Source organism: Microtus pennsylvanicus, chromosome 10 (genome assembly GCF_037038515.1).
Source record: "Microtus pennsylvanicus isolate mMicPen1 chromosome 10, mMicPen1.hap1, whole genome shotgun sequence".
NCBI classification, from domain to species: domain Eukaryota; kingdom Metazoa; phylum Chordata; class Mammalia; order Rodentia; family Cricetidae; genus Microtus; species Microtus pennsylvanicus.
This window is the reverse complement of record NC_134588.1, coordinates 31469858-31485149: the sequence shown is the minus strand read 5'-3', so window position 1 is coordinate 31485149 and position 15292 is coordinate 31469858. Positions and strand designations below refer to the sequence as shown.

General features: G+C 44.2%; 1 protein-coding gene across 5 annotated transcripts in view; it reads left to right on the top strand.

Annotated features, from left to right (window-relative positions):
- The first annotated feature begins 4930 nt into the window (after nucleotides 1-4930).
- Nucleotides 4931-15292, top strand: part of Camsap2 (calmodulin regulated spectrin associated protein family member 2) — an 83388-nt gene continuing 73026 nt past the window's right edge. For all 5 annotated transcript variants that reach the window (XM_075988104.1, XM_075988103.1, XM_075988101.1 and 2 more), the window contains exon 1: nucleotides 4931-5217. In XM_075988104.1, the coding sequence (XP_075844219.1) occupies nucleotides 5079-5217 (139 nt within the window). In that variant the 5' untranslated portion in view covers nucleotides 4931-5078. The remainder of the gene's footprint in view (nucleotides 5218-15292) is intronic.

The following is a 15292-nucleotide window of genomic DNA, read 5'->3' as shown; positions in this document are numbered from 1 at the left end:
CAGCTTTACTTAGTACTGGTGACTCAGGAAAGTTGGTTTGCATAAGGAATAAATAAAGAAACACTTTGTTATAGAATGCCAGAGAATTCCAGTGCTGGACCTGGGGCCCTGGGGCCAGCTTTGTCCATTCTGTGCAGACGCTGAGTCATGGCATGGATCTGGGAAGTTATGTGGTCTCTGAGTGTTTCTGTCATGCCAAGCACACACTAGACATCATACCACACTAGACTGTTGTCAAGACTGATGAGGTAATTCTTGAGAAAGCTTGTTAGCTCCTCAGATGACAGTCACAGCTGTATCTAGAAATGACACATGGTGCAGATGCCGGTCTCACACTGGCTTATCAGAGGCCATCCATCGAACACATCCATCGAAATCCGTTATTGCCATTGATTAACTAAGAGTTCCTATACATTCCTCCACCTGGTGTGTGTGTGTGTGTGTGTGTGTGTGTGTGTGTGTGTCTGTCTGTCTGTCTATCTGTGTGTATGCTTGTGGTAGAACCCAAGACCCCATGTTTAGCTGTATTTCCAATCCCTATTCTTAACCTAGATGATTCGTATTTCTTACAGTCACTCCTAAATTTCAACAACCTAAGGTCTTCTAATTACTTATGCCTTCTTCTCAGTGGTTTTAGCCACCAAATGAGGATCACGGGGCTGTGATGAGATTAAGTAAGTTAACATACAGCGAACACAGCCTGGTGCCCAGAGAGCGCCCAGTGAGTGCTAGCTGCTATCACTGTAACTCTGAATGATCTGCGAACACACACACTCTTCAAAATAATATCAGTGCTCCAGCCCCCTCCTTCCTGCCCCTCCCTTTCTCCCTTTCTTTGGAAGAGAAGGGTCTTCAGTGGCCCAGGTTGGTCTCAAACTCACTGTGCCTCCCAGGATAGCCTTGACCTCTGGATCTTCCTATCTCTACTTCCCTAGAGCTGGGATTCCTGGTGTGTGCCCCCAGGCGCGATGCTGGAGGTCAAACCCAGGGCTCTTAGGTGCTACACCAGCACTCCGTCACCTGAGCTACGCTATGACGACATTTTCTGTAGGGAAAACTGTAGGCTTTTAAACTCTGGTGACACAGACCTGACGGTGAAGACACTGGGCTTTTCGGATCACGGGGGTTCTGTGTTTCCACGCTTTCTTAGTAAGAATTTGCTGTTGCTGCTTCCTCTCCTCCTTGTAGTTTCTCTTTTCCTTTCTCCCCCCTTTTTCTTTCCTTGTTTTTGAGACTAGTCTCATGTAACTCAGGTTGGCCTTGAATTCATGCATCCTAGGATGGCATTGAACCTCTGATCCTCCTATCTTCACCTCTTTTACTCAGTACTAGAATTACAGGCCCATGTCACCATGCCCAGCTAAGGCAGCTGCTTCTTCAGCTGTCTGGTTCAGCACTTGGGAGCTCCATCAGCACTGGCTGAGGAGTGAATGAAGAAACACAAGTCTATTGAAAGGTGGAAGTAGAGGATGACCATAAGGAAAGAAGCCTGCTTGGCATTTTTGGGTTTCCGGGAAACGGGAGGGAAACAAGATAAAGAAGAAAGTGGTGTATGCAGGGGGATAGGAACACCTGATGGACTTGAGACCCCAGACCCAGAAATGAAAAGCAGAAGGAAGCTGTGCAGTTGGATGAACAGGCCCAAAGAATCACTGGGCTTTGTTTTCACTTCAAACAAAGTCAGTTGTCACCAGAAGGCAGAGGAAAGCATTTCTTTTCGACAGTGATAGTCCGCAGAGATTTCCAGCTCTAAAAAGAATCATTCTGAAGGTGTCACAAAGAGCACCCTATTAGAGTGTCTGCCACCCTGAAAATGAATCTTCCTCCTTTGTACTCAGGGTGTTTCCTTGTTAATGGCAGCCTCCCTCTGTGACCCCGAGTTGTTTCACGGCCTCTCTGAAAGTAAAAGCTGCTCATTGTTTCAGTGCTCCCCTCCCCGCCTCATTCCTAAACATACTCCTTCCCAATTGGGGTCATAGTAATAGTATCCTTTCTAGGCATCACTGTCCAGTCAAGGGACAAGTCTCAGCCACTGTCTTTGTCTTCTTTTCTTCCTCATGCACTTTATTTAGGTTGAAATGGTTTTCAATGGGATTCAACCCCGTCTGCGCACAGGACTGTGCTAGATCACGGGCAGCACAAAGGTGACTCGGTCTGGTCGGGTCACTCACTGGCTTTGAGAATCTTCTATTTGCGTGTAGATTCATATAATAACAGGCATAGTATTTCAGTAACACTTCCTTTTTCTAGGCTACCGATTTCTTTTAACTTGATATGAGTGTGCTAGAATCCAGTTGAAATTGGATTTAAGAACATTAGATGTAACAGAAGTCTTTAAGACACCTTCCAAGTACCCCTTACCCATATATTTTTGTTGTGCTTTTTTAAAATCTCTTACAGCATGTATCAGTTTTACACTACATGCTGTTTATTTGTATATGTGCCAGCAGCCACTAGAGAGAGAGAGGGAGGGAGGGAGGGGAAGAGAGAGAGAGGAAGAAGATGAAGAAGAAGAAGAGGAGGAGGAGGAGGAAGAGGAGGAAGAGGGAGAAGAGGAGGAAGAGGAGGAGGAAGAGAAGGAGAAGAAGAAGGAGAAGAAGAAGGAGAAGAAGAAGAAGGAGAAGAAGGAGAAGAAGGAGAAGAAGGAGAAGAAGAAGAAGAAGAAGAAGAAGAAGAAGAAGAAGAAGAAGAAGAAGAAGAAGAAGAAGAAGAAGAAGAAGAAGAGAGCCCAGAAAAGTGAGGAGTGGAGACAGAAGACCTTGACTTGAATTTGAAGCTAGACTCCAATACAAGTGGACCCAGAAATCTTGGTCACGCCATGCCACTTGATCTCTATGATCCTCAGTCCTACCCCTAGAACAGGAAGATAATTAGTGCCCATTTCATCACATAGATGCGGAAACTGGCCACCATTTGAATGTGCTTTCATCACCAGTATTTATATGTTAATTTTACAAAGGGCCTTGCCTATGAGAAAAACCCTATAAATATGAATTGAATTACTGAAAAATATGCTAATCCCCCAATGGCATATTGTTATTATTGGCGTTTTTTTTCCTGTTCTGCATTGTTAGTGGGGCTTATCTGTAACTCCTTATGGGGTTCAGAGAGAAGTGTTTCTAGGGATTAAGCAGAATCAAAAGGGAGGGGCTTGCCAATGGAGTTAGTAGGGTCCAAAGCTCCTCCCCTCATGTTTCATATGTCTTCCCTGATAATAATGGATAGTAAAAACGACTGATAATAATGGGGAGGCCCTAGTTGTGTAAAGTAAGATAGTTCTGGGTTCAAACTGTGAGTGTGCCTCTACTATATATGCAGTTTAAGACGCTTTTCTGAGTCTTAGTTCTCTCTGTAAAATGAAAACAAAATAGAATTATATAATCGAAATTAGAGTACAATGTGTTAAAATAAGACTCAAGGAACTACCAAAACTCAGAATAACCGAGTTAACCAAAGTCAGTATTAATTACAGTAACATCCACCCATTAATAGAGCAACCACTGTTAGGGTGATCATCATATAGTGCTAGAGATAGACAATGTCATCTGTGTGAATGACAGTTAGTGACTGGCATACAGTGTGGCCAGAGTGATAACATAAAGGGTATGCATTGCTCTGGAAACAACCCGGGAGGGGCCTATATTGCACCTCTGCTTGGGAAGTTGGCAGTTACTAGGGAAGGCTTTCTGGAGGGAGTTTCTGGAGGGACTTAAAGTCACAAAGACAGAGAGACCACAGTGACAGGACCAGCGCACAGGTCTGAGAAAGCATGCCCATCTCGGGGAACCTACGACAAATTATAATTGTGCATTTGTGTGTGTGTGCGTGTGAAACGATTTCTGCTTCTTTCTATGAGGAAACGGAAGGCACCGAAAACCTGTCCCCTCACTTAGAAAACTTCGGTGGGGAGTATCAGGTTAAAATGTCTTTATATAAATACAATACAAGTTTAGAGACTTTAAACTGACCTTCAACCCTGTCTAAACCCCGTGGGTGCCTTAACTCACTGCATCCCTCCATAATTTCGTGGTCAACCAGCTGTAACACCCATCTCTCAGGGTTACTGCAAGGACTAAGCAGGTGTGCAAGGCAGGTTCACAGCAATACGTGTGTGACATAACCAGCATTTGGAATAAATATGAGTTCTCTCGGCTGAACCACGTGTATCTAGAGGAAAAAGCCTCTCTCCTCCCTTTCTCTCCTGGCTTCCTCTAGCAGTGTCAGCGGCGGCAGCACGAAGCCGGGGACGTACAGGACGTCCACTCAAGCGGGCACTCTGTTGATTAATGGGCAGGGGCGCCGAGCCCGGCGCGGGCTGGGCATGCTCAGTGTGCGCAGCGACGCCAGGCAGCGGCGGGGGCGGGGCCGGGCGCGCCAAGCGCATGCTCAGTCTCCCCATCTGCTCTTTCCATCCAGTGCCGCAGCCGGAAAACCGCAGCGGCGACGGCGGCGGCGGCTGGAGGGGAGCGACGCGGCCGGCATCGGGAGGGGTAGCGGAAAATACAAGGGCGAGCCCGATAAGGCAGGAGGCGCGGGCCCGTGATTTGCGGCCTCCTCCGGGCCGCTGCCTCGGCCGTGAGCTTCGCCGAGGAGGCGGGCGGCGGCGACGGGAGCGCCGGGGAAGCGCCGGGCCGCGGGCGGCTCGCGCGCTGCAGCGATTCTGACGTTTTCCGCGGCGGGTCCCGCGGCCGGAGGGGCGGCCGTGAGTGAGGCGGGGCGTGCGCGCTCCGCCATGGCCGGGACACTGTCCGCGACGTGATCGTCCAGGCTGCCCCCGCCCGAGCATTCCGGGCCCTTGCAGCCGCCACCCTCCTCCGAGCCCGTGTGACTAAACGGAGACAAAGGGGAGGCGGCGGGGCAGACCGGGGCCGGAGCGAGCGCGGCCCGGCGCCGCCGCACGTCTATGCCCGGGGCCGCGGCGGCTCCCGCGGGCGGTGGCGGGCTCGCGACGAGCGCAGCTGAGTTTTTCCGCGCCCGGCGCCCGGGAGGGCCGCGACCGGCGCGGACGATCTGAAGTCCCTCTTCGCCACACCATGTGAAGGCTGTCGTCCCGCCGTCCCGACCAGCCGCCGTGAAAGATGGGGGATGCTGCAGACCCGCGGGAGATGAGAAGGACGTTCATTGTTCCAGCCATCAAGCCCTTTGACCACTATGACTTCTCCAGGGCCAAAATCGCCTGCAATCTGGCCTGGCTGGTGGCCAAAGCCTTTGGGACAGGTAAGTGGTGTCTTGTCTTCCTCTTCCTCCCGATGGTGTCCACATCCCGGTTTTTGTTCCTGATTCCACCCCTTCCCCCATGTATGTCTTCCGGTACAGGTTCAGGGAGATGATGGGAGACCAGCACTAGGAAAAAGAAAGAAGGCAGGTTTGGTCTTAAATGAGGTGCCCTTGACTGATCGCGGGATGGGTTGTCCAGATTCCTGTTATTGAATAGCGTGTGTGTGTGTGTGTGTGTGTGTGTGTGTGTGTAAATTCAACGAGCAAATTGTCGTGTTTTCCTAAAATGGCTTCAATTTGTGGTGTTTTCCTCATTGTGCTGCATACATTTCCCTCGCAGTTATAATTGTGATTACCCTACCAAGAAATCTGAGTTTATTACTGGAAGAAGGTGGATGGTCCGTGGTGCTATATTGATTTTGACATTTGTCATGGTGGCTGCTCTTCAGGCTTTATAGGATGAAAGGTGGTCTCTGTTGAAGTGCAGTATTAATTTTTGCTGTCATTCTTTATTCCTCTACCACCCGTCCGTACACATTTTAAATCCTTGTTAAGCCACCCATTAAAACCAGTTTTAGTTTTCTGACTGTATGGTGCTGTTTTCACTTAATATCATCGAAGCATATCCCTTTTTCTAAATGTATTTTGATCATAAAATCAAATAAACAAAACCTCCCTGCTTTGAGGTTTTCGTTTTGATGTAGAAGTGGTTTGGGGGGGGGGGGGGTTGGGAGAGGCATATGCTGTTGACACAAAAAAGTACCATGGCAATTAAACACTCCCTCCATAGCCCAGTCTTTGCAGAATAACAGGAAGGGGGCCTCCTGCTGTAATTCCTTAACTCTTGCTTTAGGAGCTCATGTTGTGGAATGCTTAAAAAAATTAGTGAAGTTCTTCAGTGCTTGCAAAATGTTCTCTGGATGTTTCGTGGAGGGTGACTGGTTTCCAGTTTCAGGACTGTGAAGCTATGTGGCTAAATGGTTTAATCCTGCTTTATTGTTTAGCCTTACACATAGGGCAGTGTTTCCAGGACTTGCACATCTGGGTTAAAGAGTAGATGAATTCCCCCATTTAGGAACGTGTTTGTTAGTTTAGAAGAAATTTTTATGTTTATGCCTAATAGGAAGCACAGATAATACTTTTTAAAAAACTGATATAAAAAATGGGAAGTACTATACTAAATATCTATTTGGAGAACTGATGAGGCTCTGAGTGAGAAGCAGGGAAATTGGCAACATTTCCTGTGTGGAAGCTAGAAGACGGAGAGGACCCGGGGCATTTTCGCCATCTGAAGCTGAGAGGTGCTTGTAGCACAAAAGTGAACGCTGTGCTTTTCCCTCTCCCAGAGGCTTCTGAGCAGACATGCCCTACTTTCGGGATGTATGTCAGGCCGGCCACTGGATTCTGGAGTACTGGAACACACTTGAGGAGAAAGGAAGTATGGGACTATACTGTCAGTGCAATCCGCCTTCTGCCGGTGTTCTGCCGGTGCTCTGCGGTGCTTGGCATTGTTTTACCGGAGGATTCACAACTCTGATGCCAGTGTGCTCCACAATTGCGCAGGAGAGAGCCAGGGCAGCCACTGACATGGATAAAAAGATCTGAGGAAGATAGATTCTTTAAGGTGTGTGTGTGTGTGTGTGTGTGTGTGTGTGTGTGTGTGTGTGTGTGTGTTTTCTGAGACATCCTTTCATCTCACTGTGTATCCACCTGGCCTGGTGCTTGCTGTGAAGCTCAGACTGACCTCAACTTCATAGTAGTGCTCTGCCTTAGCGCTAGGCCTCAGTGCTGGGCTAGAGATGGGTGCCATGGTCACCTTTGCTTTGCTTTACTGACAGGCTTTTTTGTTTCATTATTGTTTTTATTTTATGTGCATTGGTGTTTTAACTGCATGTATGTATGTCTGTGTGAGGGTGTTAGATAGATCCTGTGGAACTGGAGTTATAGACAGTTGTGAGCGGCCATGTAGGTGCTGGGAATTGAATCCTAGTCCTTTGCGAGAGCAGCCAGTGCTCTTAACCACTGAGCCATCTCTCCAGCTCCTATTGACAATCTTTAAAACATAATCTTACATAGAGTGACTAGAAAAAAAGGTAAGATTTTTTTTTAAATTTTTGCTTGCCATAAACACAAAAAGGTTAATAGGCAAATATTTCAAAGCTAATAATTGTATTCATTTATTCAAAATGTTGACCCAACATTTTTAGGATAATGTGCAGGCTTTTTGTTGTTGTTGTTGTTGTTAGAAATGTTCAAAGTTTTAGAAATAATTTATTTATTACATTTATATGCTGTGCGCGCATCACACACCTACCCATTAGAGGCCAAACTGCTGGAGTCGGTTCTCTCTTTAGCATGTGGGCTCCAGGGCTGGAACTCAAGCTGTCAGACTTGGCAGCAGGCCTTTATCCACTAAGCAATCTTACTTGTCCATTTCTAATTTTTGTTATACAAAATATCATCAGCTTTAGAACTGTATGTTGAAAAGGCAATTCAAAATGATTAATGCAGAATTAATTTTGGACAAAGAATAGATTAATTGAGTTGTAAAACCAATAAGAGACACTGGCATTGTGATACCTAGAAAGCAGATAAGAGGTATTTGCATGAATAATACTCTTCTTGTCCTGAAAAATATTCCATAGGCCCCATCTTTTAGAGAGTGTATGTATTCATTAGTGTTTGGTTTTTGAAAGAAGTGTCTCATGTAGCCTAGAGAGGCTGAGCTGCGTGATGACCACTACTGTGTTGAAAACAACACATTCAAGCAGCAACATAACTGCGGTTACCTTCGATGTTTTGTTCTTTTGACTCTTCCAGCTGATGGGTGTAGAAGCTCTCGGAATGAATCCCACTCCCTTTCTCCTTCCCACACTCATGTGTGGGGGGGGTGTGTGTGTGTGTGTGTGGTGTGGTGTGATGTGGTGTAGTCTTACTATGTAGTATAGTCCTGGCTGGCCTCATACTCACTATGTAGACCAGACTGGCCTGGAATCACACAGGTCCTCCTGTCTCTGCCTTCTAAGTGCTGGAATTGAAGGCATGCACCACTAAGCCTGGTGTGTGTGTGTGTGTGTGTGTGTGTGTGTGTGTGTGTGTGTGTATTGACACAGGTTCTTTCTGTACAGTTCTGGCTAGGTTGGGATTTATGTGAGTTGTCTTATTCAGCCCCTGGAGTGCTGTGATTGCAAACGGGAGCCATCATACCCCCCTTAAGGCCCAATTTGTAGTGCTAATTTCTCATTTTCACCTTAGTAGCTGTATTGTCTTTTGTGTGTGTGTAGGTACACATGTGCGTGTGTCTGTGAAGGCCATAGGCAGAACTGCCCTCTTCTTTTTGAGACAAGATTTCTCATTGAACCTGCAGCTCACCAATCTGGCTAGATTTATGGGCTAGCAAACTCCAGGGATCCTCACTTTTCTTCCCTCTCAGTGCTGGCCTTATAGGCGTGTGCTTCCACCAACCCTGGCTTTTTGTGTGGGATCCAAACTCAGGTCCTCAGACTTGTATAACAAGCACTCGTACTTAAAGACAGCATCATCTACCCAGCCCCTTTTTCTTATCCCATCTAGTTAGTGGTATAAAGTCATTTGCTGTCATAATATACCTTGTCCCATTTCTTTATGTCCCGGCAGATATTTAACAATATTAATAATTGTTAAATTCTCATAGAAGTCCTGGCTCCTAAATATTTACAAGGAATGAGTAGCCATGAGGTGAAAAAGAGACTCAGTACAAAGAGGCTATTTGGGACATTATTGCAAGAGTCTGGGCAAGAGGTGATGAGGGCTCAAGGTGGGGTGGAAATAATAATAAATCTGCCGTATTCATTGAGCAGTTCCCGGGTGTCATACACTTCACATAGTATCTCATTTTAATCCTCCTGATGGCCTCAAGAGGTGGAAACTGTTACTCATCCCAGTTTTACTGGGGAGGAAAATGAGACTTGTGGCTTTTGGAGTTTATCCAAAGGCACCAAACCAATGGAACCAGGATCAAAACCAGGGAAGTCTGACTTGCTGTATGCTTTTATTAGTTGAGAACATTCCATGGGCCAAAGGAAGGGAAAAGAAGCAAGAGGCAGAGAAATATTGCAGAAATTAAATCCTTAGTATTTCTAAAGGACTGAATTTGAGATACATGGGTGAATTCTTTTGTTTTTTTGGTTTTTTGTGACAGGGTTTCTCTGTGTAATTGTCCTGGATGTCCTGGAACTAGCTCTTGTAGACCATGCTGGCCTCTAACTCACAGAGATCTGCTTGCCTCTGCCTCCCAAGTTCTGGGATTAAAGGCGTGTGCCACCATTGCCCAGCATCCAGGGGTGATTTTGAAGAGTATAAATGAGGATAAGGCCACCTGAGGATTTAGAGAAAGTGAAATTTGGAGATTTGTGACTGGGAAGGTAAACTGTGACACCAGTTAACAGAGGAGCAGCGGGTTGGGTGGGAATGCAGATGGATATTTTTGAGCTAGATAGATAGGTCCAAATATGTTGTCTGAGAAATCCGGTAAAGTGCGTAGTTACAAATAGAGCTAAGACTGCAGTGTGACTCCGAAGCCGAGACTGGAGTATTGTGTGGATAGTAACAGAGCAACTGAAGTTGCAGGTAGATGTGATTATTGAGGACAAGGAAAAGATTAAAGACACAATTTAGAAGAGTGAGGACTTAGAGGAAAAGGAGGCAGAGTCAGAGCGATCAGTTAAGAGTTGTATTGTAAGAGCATCTAGACCAGTGAGCTGGCTCAGCTTGAGGTCGAGCCCTAGGAACTACATGGTGGAAGGAGACACTGACCCTGGCAAGTCGTTCTTCGGCTTTCACACATGCCCCACGAGACGAGCCTTCCTTCCCACCCCATAAATAAATAAATTAATAAATGTTTACTTTGTTTTTCTTAGAAGAAAGGATACTAGCACTGAGGCCCTGGGAGGAAAGGTGTTTGCTGGACAGTGGTTTAAGCAAAGAGGAAAGTCTAACTACAGGTTAGTTCAGGATAAGAGGCTTACAGTGACCACAGTGCCATTCAGAGACTGGTACAGGTGGGGAGTGGTGCTGGAGGCTAGTCCAGGGAGATCACTTTCAGCTCAGCAGTCTGAAGTCAGATCTCTGTAGTAAAGGAGGCCGGTTGAAACAAAACCCTGAAATAGGCATTGAAGATGGAGAAAATGGTTTGGATGCAGGCCATGGAGGTAGGACATCTAGGTGGTGGTAGTGAAGCAACAGATTTGGCAAGGTTTATGTAGTGAAGTGGAGGGAAAACTAGTCTGAAAGGTAAATTAGTGCACAGTGGTACTTACGGTAAGGTTTTGTTGTTGTTGCTAGTAGATAAATTATTCTAAATGCACTGAATTAAAATAAAAACCATTATTTTATTATACCATGTACTTTGAGCTAATTACTATTACTATTCAAAGCATTTTACATTTTACAGTTTTCTGAGAACAACCCTATTGAGCAAATATGTTATTTCTTCCCCTAAATTTCTAAATCAGGGTTTCCCAACTATAGAACTATTGATCAGGCAGTGCTTCATTCTAGGGCCTCTCTTGTATATTATAGAATTTTATCAGCATCCTCAGTTCTTGTCCAAATCCCATAGTGTTCTCTGCACCTTCTTGTGTAACACATTGTCAGGTTCAAATGGTATTTGTACATTAAAGTGTAAAGAGTATAAAGAGTATCCATATTGAAATATATGGATATATTTGAAATATATGGATATATAACTATAGCCAGGATATAGTTTTCTTTTTTTAAAAAAATAAGTGAAGAAATAGGCTAGTAAAATTATCTTTGACCATCTAGCTAAAGCTACTGAAAATTTTCCTTCCTGCCTACCCTGACCTACTCAGTTTGTGTTCTGGGCAAGGTAGCTCATCAGAAATATTTTTCAGAAGCTGTCAAGGAGTACACTTCAAAAAGGCTGAAAGGTATACTTCATGTTACATGCATGCTATCATAAAGGAAAACGAAATCTTGGAAATAGAATAGGAAATGGACTTGTAGGACTAGAAGTTATGGTGGGGATCTACTGGATGTTTAAGCTAGTACATGCGGACAAATGTGACTAGGTTGAAAGTGGGTAGGAGATAGTTTATTTGTTTTTTTTTTTTTTAATTTATTTATTTATTAAGGATTTCTGCCTCCTCCCCGCAACCGCCTCCCATTTCCCTCCCCCTCCCCCAATCAAGTCACCCACCCTCATCTGCTCTAAGAGCAATAAGGGTTCCCTGACCTGTGGGAAGCCCAAGGACCGCCCACCTCTATCCAGGTCTCCTAAGGTGAGCATCCAAACTGCCTAGGCTCCCCCAAAGCCAGTACGTGCAGTAGGATCAAAAACCCACTGCGATTGTTCTTGAGTTCTCAGTATTCCTCATTGTCCTCTATGTTCAGCTAGTCCGGATTTGTCCCATGTTTTTTCAGACCCAGGCCAGCTGGCCTTGGTGGAGATAGTTTATTTGTAATTAATGGAAAACCCACCTCAAATGACTAACAATAAGGAGCATGTATTGGTTTATAAAACTACAAGAGTCCTAAAGTAGGGTGGATTTGGATTTGAGTTTTCAGGTCTTGTTTTTCCCTGATTCCTTTAGCTGTACCCTTTATCACGGCTGGGTTTCATTCTCTGGTTGTCACGGTACAGAACAGCTGTAGGTGGTCCAGGTGTTAGCCAGGACCCACAGTTCAGAGCCCTTTACTGATGATTACGTGAAAGTTTTGCATTCTTATCTTGCCTTTTTCTTTTTCTTAAACAAAACCATTTGATGATATCTCATTTATGTATACTAACAGTAAACTTCTGTGGCCTCGTTACCTTCACTGTCATGAACCCGTGGCCTGTCTTAATCCATCTGTAGATACTTTGACTCCACTCCCATCAGTCATTTAAGGCAAATCTGTCCAAAGCCAAAACTCTCTTTAACCTGTGACCGTGTAACTGTCATCACCAGAGTCCCACCCCAAGGCATAAGTATTAGCATTTCAGATTGTTCCATACAGACCTTCTATTTCTAATTATTTTGCTTGTCCTTGCCAGGGTCTGCAAAGGGCCATTCGGTTGAAGTTTGTCTTTGTTTTTCAAATATATAGACTCCCTCTCTGTCTTATTTTGTCTTTCTTGCAATTGCTTGTTGGAGAAAGCAGACTATTTGTTCAATAAAATGCCTTGGGTTTCAGCTATACCACTCCTGGAAACAAACCCGAAGGACTCTATACCCTCTACAGAGACACTTGCGCGCATCCATGTTTATTATTTTATTCCTGCAGGGAAATGGAACCACTCTAAATGGCCATCAACAGATGGATAATGAAAATGTGGTACATATGTTAAAAATGAATCATGAAATTGGAAAAGAAAAAAATGGATGAATCTAGAAAGTATAATAATTATATAAGTGTGGTCACCTAGACTCAGAAAAACAAATCTCATGTTCTTATAAATGTACAGATCCTGCTTATAACGTATACAGGATATACGCGTGGGAAAAGTCTAAATTCTGGAAAGGAGTCCAAGGGGAGGGTGATAGGCAGTGAAGAAAGGTAGAGGGTAGGCAGGAGGTCACGTGGGACATGACAGATGAGAAGAGTCATGTGGGGAGGCTGCAAGTCAGGAACAGGGAAGCAAGCAGGTAAGAAGTGAGGACTGGAGAACCACAGAAACACACTTCCTTCAAAATGTCATCACGGTGTTTGCCACAGTACATGCTGATAAAAGGAAAGCTTGTATGGGTTGTTTTGAGACAGGGTCTTAGAAAGCCAGTCTGGCCTTGCACATTTGTAACCAAAGATGACTTTCAGCTCCTGATCCTCCTGCCTCTACCCCCCAGGTGGTAGTTTTGTAGGAATGAAATTTTTTATTCTTTAGATCTTCAGAGAGTTGTTTAACAAGTTTATTTTCTTCTGTGTTTCTGAGTTGATAACTTTGATTTAGAGAATAGATTACATTCAATTTTTTTAAATTGGGTTTTGTGTGTGTGGATTTTGTTTTAACCAGGTTATATGTCATATCTGTCTGTCACTTTATCATAATGTCTTCTGCTCATTGGAATGCCCCTTTAAAAAGAAACTTCTTGCTGCCAGGCTTGGTGGCGCACACCTTTAATCCCAGCAGTTGGAGGGCAGAGGCAGGCAGATTTCTGAGAGTTTGAGGCCAGCCTGGTCACACAAAGTGAGCTCAAGAACAGCCAAGGCTATTACACAGAGAAACCCTGTCTTAAAGGAAAAAAAAGAAAAGAAAGAAACTTTCCTGTATTACTTGGTTGCCCTAAGTGCTGTGTGGGAAATTACCCTGATACAGTAATAACCTCTAAGCACATACCAGACAGCCCATCCCAGAGGTCTTGGAAGAGAAAGCAGAGAAAATAACATGAAAGCTCACTCTCATGACTTGTCACATCAGTCTACAGAAAGAAGCAAAAGGGAAAGATAATTAGGTTAAGGTGGAAGCAGGCAGAGCCATATTTCAAATTCTGCGATAGACAGTATTTTTATGTCCATCCTTTCTGCCACTTTAGTTTTTCCTGCTCTTGGTATGGTCATCAGGACAAGAGTTGAAATTCCAACAAGGAGCCCCTTAGGGAAACACAGCCACGGACACATACTGTCTTTATCAGAGACAATAAAGGAATGAGCATGTCTGCCACAGTTGAAGCTTCCCAGGAAGCTTGATGAATAGTCATGAAGTTTGTGTTCCTTGGGTAGCAAGCATCTTGGCCATAGTCACATCATTGTTGGGTGGCTGGATTAAGGACTCATGGATGTTAATTTTTTATGGACCCTTTCTTTGTATTTACTGTATCATAAATATTTAGTACCATATATGTGTATCATTTGTAACATGAATATTTAGTATCTAGGTGCTTCATGAGCATTAGGGTGTCTATTTTTTCCATTCCTTATGTTTGTATACATATAATACGAATCCTTCAATACATTCTATTGAGTCTCTGGTTGCTAAACTTTTCCTTACTTGAAATACCTCAACACATAGTTGTGTTTTATAAACTACAAACTCACTCATCTTTTCTAATAGAATTGAATTGTCTTTAAAGTAAAGGCACACTGAGATATAGGGACAACAGGACAAATGTTACATTCTTTTCTTTTCTTTTCTTTTTTTTTTTTTTGATTTTTAAGACATGGTTTCTCCGTAGCTTTTTGGTTTCTGTCCTGGAACTAGCTCTTGTAGACCAGGCTGGCCTTGAACTCACAGAGATCCGCCTGCCTCTGCCTCCCGAGTGCTGGGATTAAAGGCGTGCGCCACCACCGCCCAGCCCGCCTGGCCATTTTGAGGTCTTATACTTTTCCCTTCACCTAGATTTACCAAGTGTTAACATACTGTTCAGTTTAACATTCTGTTCTCCCTTACCTCCTTCTACACAAACACATGTATACATTATATATGTGTTTATATGTAGATAAATACAAATACAAATATGTGTGATTTTTTTTTAAATTTATGCACTGGGGACATTGTACCACTATGCCCCAGTTATTACACTGTATATCTTTAAATATAAATTAATTCTCTTAGATAATCTCCATAAAAAAATCAGAAAATTAGCTATGATATATTTTCTAATCCATAACCCATGTTCAATTTTGTTTCAGTGCTAATTATCTATTTTATTTCTCATTGCAAAGTCAAATTATGGATCATGCATTGTACTTAGTGTGTTTACATTTGCTTTTAATCTTTAATAGTTCTGTAGTCTGTCATGACAGCAACATTTTAAAAGCCCAAGCACCAAGCTACATGCTGAGCTGTGCCTCAAGCCTTTACCTTGGCCCCTGTGTTAGTTCTTGCCAATCTACCTTTACACTGTGTGCCTGGTAAAAGCAACCGGTTTTCTACAGGAGTTGCCTGGCTCACCTCCTTCCCTGTGGTCCTCTTCAGTGCTCCGCAATGCTGGGCTTTCCTTAGCAGACGTCTCCTTCCACCTTGGGTCTGAGTGGCTCGAATAGTGATGAGATCCTGGCATGGGTTCTCGCCGGTTCCCAGAATAGGAATGCTTAGAACTGGGGAAACAGAGGGTAACTTAACTTCTCTCAGTTAAGTTGATATAAGCTCAGGAAC